We start from the raw sequence: 7321 nt of genomic DNA, 5'->3' as shown, positions 1-7321 counted from the left end.
GACGGCCAGCTGTCTCTTGTGGAGCGGCCCCAGCGCCCATTGGCCGGGCCCCGATTGGCGCTGCCGGGGGCCGGCGGGCACGTGGCGCTGACAGGGGCCGCGCACGAGGTGCCCCTGGTCCTGCCCGGCCACGTAGCAGAGAGAGAGAGAAACGGGGCCGGGACACTCCCCCCGTCTCCGCTCCTAACGCTCCCCGATGGCCGGCTGGGCCCACAAGCGGAAAATCCAACTGACCGGCTTCAAGGGCCAAGAGAAAGAGGAGCTGATTGACCTGCTGCTCAGGCTGGACTGTGTTCTCATCGACTCCAAGGTGAGCCGCGCCCGCCACTTTCTCCTTCCTTCATCCCTCCTGCCTGAGGGTGGCCGAGCAAGCTGGAAAGGGCAAGGCTGGACAGTGGCCTCGCCCAGCGCCTCTCACCTTGGCTGGGCTGGACGCACCCTCCTCGGCCTCTTGTCGGCTCAGATCAAGCATAGCCCTGTGCTTGCCTGGCAAGTGAAACACCGTGACCACTGAGGCAGTCTTCCGAGTCGTATCCAGAGAAGACGGCTCTCCTGGCAAGGGGATAGTGCCCACCAAGGTCATGTATAGTAAACCTCCCACTTAGATGCTGGAGTGGGAAGATCTTGGCTTTAAGCCCACTGTATGGAACGGGGAGGTTCCTCCCTAGCTTGCTTCTGGGGCCATATGGCTACAGGCAAGCAAAACTCAGGGGCATCCAAACCCCAAGCCTCTGGGCTTGGGCCTGCCAGTAGGATGCCCACCAAAGGATTTGGAAACATCTGAAGCCTCAGATGGGGGTGGAGGATGTTTGCCGGTACTAGGGCCACTTATGGTTCTGGACTGACTCTCAGATTTGGAAGAAATTTGGCACGGAATACAGAAAATTTAATTTAAAAAAAGCTCTTGAGAATTGAGCGGCACCTCATGTCAACATCTCGTTTATGTATTAACCTGCTTAGCGCCATGCAGAAGAGCCGCGGTGGGGAATCATTCAGAAAGGGACATGCCTGAGATGGCATTTGTCTACTTTGGCTTATCTGCTTACCTCCTTACACCTCGGGCACCTCTCCAAGGAACTGGCAGCACCTCAGGTTGTCCTGGTTGAGAATCATTGACCTAGACTACTGCACCCGGGTTGAGAATCAGTAGCCCACGCTTTAGACAATAGCCAAAAAACAAAAATAAACCAGAGAGAGAGCCCTTTTTAATGACAATATCTTTTTTTTCTCCTTTGTCAGAAATACAGAAATTGCACACACCTTATAGCCAAACAGCTTTGCAAGAGTGAAAAGTTTCTAGCAGCCTGTGCGGCAGGTGAGTAAAAATTGTTTTAGTTGGTTTTTATTTGAAGAAAGAACAAGGAAGAAGTACTTTTATTTACTTCGTTTTTAGAATTCTACCTTTCTGTGCTAATAATCATAGTTTTGTTCAAACTTGGATTTGTTTGTTTGCCATATCTTATCCTCTAATTTGAATGAATTCAGTGCCTCTGTTGCCAAACAAAAAAGTGTTCATTCTTAACAAGGTTAAGAAGGCCTATTCCAAACTATAGAGGTTGTTACACTAGTTACTAATTATAAAAGTATAGAAATAATGAGCTGCTAATATACAATTCTCATAATAAATATAATGTACATTTATCAGCACACCTACATAACCTGAAACCTTCTGCCAACTCAGAAGAAAAACCCTTTAAATCCTTAACTCTTCCATTTTATTGAGAACACCCTATAGTCTTTCATCTTTTTTTTCCCCTGACTTAGGGTCTGATGCCGCAAAACTCAAAACAAGTAAAGGTTTTCAAAATTACTCTTTTGTATTTTAAGATGTTGTTTTGAATGAAGGGGATCCTAAATAGAAGTTGACAGGCCATGTTAGTGGACTAATGACATTTTGCAGTACTGGTTTGTTGGTACAGTAGTCTGTCAGATATCATCATATTTTTCTTTTCATCATACTTGTGTCATAAGGGTTGAAGCAATGTGTAAGATACGTAAAGTTGAAAATCAATTGTGAGAGTTCTACAGAGATAACAAGCTTAAATACATAGATATAACAGATCTATAACTTATATTGGGCCTTTGATAGTATAATGATAAGTAGCTAAAAAATCCTAACATCTATAGACACTTGGGTTTGCATACATGTAAGAGGCCACCTATTAGGTAAGGGCCCTATCAGACAAGATTTTTCTTGTATCAGTTTCTTCTGTTGGTATGAGCTCTGTCTTGGGGTAGACACATGTTGTGTCTCAACAAAGGGGCTCTGACACCATAGTTATACTAGCGTAGCTAAAGCACCAGAGGTAGATCATTAAAATGATCTGCCTACAGCTAAAGTGAGAATTCGTATCCAATCAGAATTGGGACTCAAGATCTTCTGATTTCTGGCTGTGGGCCTAGAAAGGATGACATCCTCCAAAGAGGGAGAAGCAGAGTGGCACCGGGGAAAAAGAAAGGATTATTGCTTTAATATAGGATTAGCTAAAAGAGGAAGTGGGAAATAGGCAATCCATTTTAAAACATAAATATTTTCAGTAGTAATGAAAACGAAGCACAGTACTGAACACATTGAGTATCACATGAGTATATATATATATATATATAGATATACACACACACAAGTGGATATTGTAAAGTTTCCTCTAACAGGAAGGTCCTCTAACTGTACTTGAACATGCTTTGAAATTGGTGCTATAAAGTGGTGATTTTCATTCTGAGGACCACAGGAGAGGTCTGTAGAGCACTTTAGGGTGAGTCACTGAGAGAGAATCTGCCACATGGTGCTAATTTCCTTATTCCTGTGACTGACCTACTTCTTTAACAGTATCATTTGCTCTGCTACCATTCAGGTACTCTGTTCACAGGGTAAGGGTAGGATGTGGTCAAAATGTGGTTTCAGAAAATGTGGTTATGTGGCAGAGTATTGCACTACTGCAATAATATTTTTTCTGTGATACAGTAAAAGGGCAGTGCCCAAAAGGAGCTATAAAATTTGGAGTGAAGAAAAAAATTAGGCAATGCAACTTTAGCTGTGAATATTTTAACTGATGTAAATTTACTGAACTAGATTTAAGAAGTACATGAAGAAATTGGATTATAATGTAGATTTTTCATTGCAGTTCTTTATCATAATCCTACAGCATTCTGTTTCACAAATTTGACTGTTTATTTTTTTTTTGTTTACACAACTCTATAAGGATGTTTCTTATTATACTGAAACGAAACAGTATATGTAGTTTCAATGTGCATACATTATACAAAGTAATGCAAAATGATGTTTTGTTTCTTGTCCCAACACAAGTAAAGTCTTCCAAACGACAAGTAAGGACATGTACCAGAGTAAACCCTTACATGCATACAGCCTTTTAAAGTGATGCTACTGTCCCCTGACTGTGCCCTAAGCATACATATAGGTACTTCCCACTTCATGTATACTTTACCAGTTATCACTCCCCATCATTAATAGACTGAATTCTGAAAAAGTTGCAATTTCTGTACATTTTTGATGTACAGAGATTGCCACCCGATACCTTCAGTTGGGAAAACAGTATTTATTTTTGGTTGCAGGGTTTTTCTTTGATATGGAACCCACTGACTGAGAAGTAGTAATTTTTAATCTGTTTTATAAACAGTGCTTTTTAATCTCTGTGTTATGAGCATAGTAGCCTTTTTTCTTTCCATCCTATGTCCACTCAATGTTAGCTCATGTACAAATACCACCTATTCTCCTACAGGGAATCATTTTACCTGTACCCAGCTGTTTTGTGAAATTGATGAGGATTGTACAGTTCAAATAATTTAAAATTCACTTCAAATATATTCTGTAGGTAGCATTTCAGTATATGACATGGTAGTACCATAGCTGCTGATTCTTACATGAAAGGGTTTGGGGGAGAGGAAAAGAAAGGGGGTAGGTACAAATTATTGCATACAGCAGGACTTTTCAACTTTTGAGTGACTGGGGTCTGTATGCTGCCCCACCATGTGGGCTCCCTGGGTCCCCCCCAGTGCAAGGAGGGCTCCCTGGCTGTCCCTGGGGACCCTGCTGTACAGGGTCTGCAGGCCCTGTCAGTGCAAAGTCCCCCTCCTCCTGCCCTTCCCCCCAGCATGGGGCCTCCCCAAGAGGAAAAGAGAACCTGGAGAGACCACAGCAGTGGCAGGAGGAGCAATTCCATAAACAGGGTTTGGGCAACAACCTGTGAGCTGCAAGTTAACCCCCTGTGAGCTGAATATGACTCATAGGCCACAAGTTGGGCAGCCCTATAACACAGTATCAAAAGCTCACCTAAAGAAGAAGAAAGAAGAGGAATGAGAAAGTGGAATCAGAGATGAGCAAGAATGAGTAGAGGAGAAAGAAGAAAGACCAGAGTACTGATCTTAAACATTTATCTCCAATATAGAGATCCCTAAATTTACAGAGCCAGGGATATTTGGACTCATAGAATTATACATTCATAACTGGACCACATCCTGCTTTTTCAAGATGAAATTTATATAATTTTAGATAGCATTAATGCTCAGATGTTTATGGCTTCCAACCAGAAAATATCATGGGATGACTTTAATTTGCTGAATCCAACTCTGTTATGCACAAGTGGTTTGAAAGGATTATTGCATTTTTTCCGAGTACACAATATGTGCCTTCATGATCAAGAAATATACTTAGTATGGTAAGTTGTAAAGTATGGAATTAAGTAAAAAATATAAAGGCTAAGTGGGATACCATACAGAAAACACACAGGATAAAATTCTGAGCAGCAAAAAGCGTTTTTGTTTTGTTTTGTTGTCCTGTATTCATTTCATTACATCAGAAGAAAGCAAAACCACCGTTGTCAGTGACACTGCAGGATGTAAGATTATGAGAAAGGGAATTTGACAGTATTGTTAGAAATAGCACTTAAGAGTTCAAATGGTTGAAGTTAATTTTATATTTGATCTTCAATGGATTGCCTTTTGTCTGGACAAAAATTCTTTAGTGGCTGACAGTTCATTTGCTTTCTAGGAAAGTGGATACTAACTAAGGACTACATAATTAACAGTGCTGCAAGTGGCAGATGGCTTGATGAAACAACTTACGAATGGGGATATAAACTTGAAAAAGACCCCCATTTTTCACCTCAAATGCAATCTGCACCTAAAAGATGGCGCGAAGAACTGTTACGCTCTGGTGCTCCAGGGGCCTTCCACAGATGGAAAGTTGTCCTCATTGTTAAAGAAGGTGATAAACGAAGGGATTCTATCACCAGGTAGGACAATACCTCTTAAGTTGAAATAATGAAATAAAAAAAGAATGTTGATTAAATACAGTTTTGTTCTCCTCCAATCCCAGTTAATTTAGTCCTCTTCAACTTGTTTTCGTTTCAGCCCTTTTAAATTATAGCAGATTTACAAGATTGCAGATACGTCATCTTTCTAAGTTTACATAAAAATAACTGCATTTCTCTTCAGGTTTAGGGTTTTTTTGTTTTTTGGGTTTTTTTGGCTTAATACTGTTAGTGCAGCTTCAACTATAACATGTGAGGATTTATGCATGTTTGGAATGACCTGGCTTTAAAGTTTCCTCATAGGAAAATATACAGATAACTATATTCTCAGAGTTTATGCTCTTTAGCAGTGTTGTTTAATTTTTCCACATGTTGCATAAATGGAGTATCCAAAACTGCACTCAGTATTTCACTTGTATAACATCAGTCAACCTTTCTTAAGAGTTATATATTAGATTCTATGGGCATTTATATACATGCATGTGCTGCAGTGGCAGGCACTTTTAGAAGCGCCTGGTGCTGAAGCACAAGCAGTTGTATAGGCGGCAAAATGCGTGTCAGCGCTGAGAAAATGGCAGTGGTGCACTTTTGAACTAAAACACATAGGAGGTGCTTTAGTTCAAAAGCGCACCACCATCATTTTCTGTGTGCTGACGTGCATTTCGCTGCTTATGCAACTGCACTGTGACAGGGGCAAGCTTTCATGCCCAGTGCAAGCACCAGCCTGCCCCCATCTACAGGTCAGCCACCCGCCTGTCTCGCTTGCCATGCCTTGATATAATAATATTGATGTAACAATTAGGCGGGAGGCTTCCCATTATACACACCGATATTGGGGGAGCTATCCACAGCTCCGTTCCACCCCTACACCGCAGCCCAAGCCTCGCAGATGGCATCTCAGGCAGCCCACTCAACCGTCCCCTTCGCCCATTAGCTGTGGCCCCTTTCCCTGGGAGCTTCAGCTTCCCTTTAAGCCCTGGCCGCGTCTCAGGCCAGTCAGGACCCTGAGCTTCTCTGCTTTATAGGGGTGTCCCTCATGGTGGCCCCCTGGCCTTTTTTACCCTTATTTGGGTCCTGGCCCCAGCATTGATCAGTTGGGTCCCTCAAGTTAGATCTAAGCCTCCTGCCTGCACTCGGGGATCTGGGTCTCCCATTCCCAGCTCAGGTGCTTCACAAAGTGTGCCTGGCCCCGCAGGGTCACTCACCCCAGCAGGGTCAAGCACTTCAAGAAGTTTACCTGGCCTTCCCTGGATTAAATGTATGATATAACCCGCACGAAGGTGATGGTTGGGGTTAAGGCGCTCCTACCTGCCTTTCACTGGGGTGGTAACTGGCCTGACATTTCCTGGGGGCTCCCACGCCACTAAGAGCCCTACCAGACCAGCCATCCTCAACAGGGTGCAGTTTTAGGTCATGCCCAGGACCAGAGCCTCCTGTTCCTACCTACAAAATGTTCCCATGCAGCAGCTCAGCCAGGTAATATTTCTTGCCTGGCTCCCAGCAGAAGACTGCTCTTGTTTATATAGGCAGCCAGAGTTCTAAAATGGCCGCCGGAATCAAACACCTTCTGAGTGTTTGATCTAGCCCTTAAAGTGGCAGGCACCACTGGTGCCCTGCCACATGCACGTGGTCCACTGCAGTTCACATCAGCTCGTGTGTGAAGCAGACTCGAGTAATTGAATCTGCTCCAAAGTGGTGGATCTCCAGTGCAACATCAGACAAAAACATATGGGTATAAATGCCCTGTGTGTATAATCTAGCATTCTGTTCAGTTTAATGATTTTATATCTAAACGTCTATCTGACTATTATTACTGTATACACCATATCTTTAAAAAACTGTTGCCTTATTCCATTCTTTTTTCTCCTCCCTATATTTAGAGCCCCTCCTCTTTTTTTACTTGAAGTTCCTATGGGACTTGTAGGCAGAGATATTGGGGGTTAAGGGTGAGGAACACAGTTTGATGTGCTCTAGTGGTCTCATTAATCTATTATAAAACCATCATACTTTCCTGGGGTGGCAATATTGTGTGTCATGGAAAATGGGAATCCAAA

General features: G+C 42.8%; 1 protein-coding gene across 1 annotated transcript in view; it reads left to right on the top strand.

Annotated features, from left to right (window-relative positions):
• Positions 1-6: 6 nt before the first annotated feature.
• The window catches only part of SLF1 (SMC5-SMC6 complex localization factor 1), a 61524-nt gene continuing 54209 nt past the window's right edge, over positions 7-7321 (top strand). The window contains exons 1-3 of the mRNA XM_006019708.3: positions 7-310; positions 1240-1315; positions 5006-5249. Of these exons, the coding sequence (XP_006019770.1) occupies positions 197-310; positions 1240-1315; positions 5006-5249 (434 nt within the window). The 5' untranslated portion in view covers positions 7-196. The remainder of the gene's footprint in view (positions 311-1239; positions 1316-5005; positions 5250-7321) is intronic.

The sequence above is a fragment of the Alligator sinensis genome, unplaced genomic scaffold (assembly GCF_000455745.1).
Source record: "Alligator sinensis unplaced genomic scaffold, ASM45574v1 scaffold223_1, whole genome shotgun sequence".
NCBI lineage: Eukaryota > Metazoa > Chordata > Crocodylia > Alligatoridae > Alligator > Alligator sinensis.
This window is presented reverse-complemented; position numbering and strand designations above follow the sequence as displayed.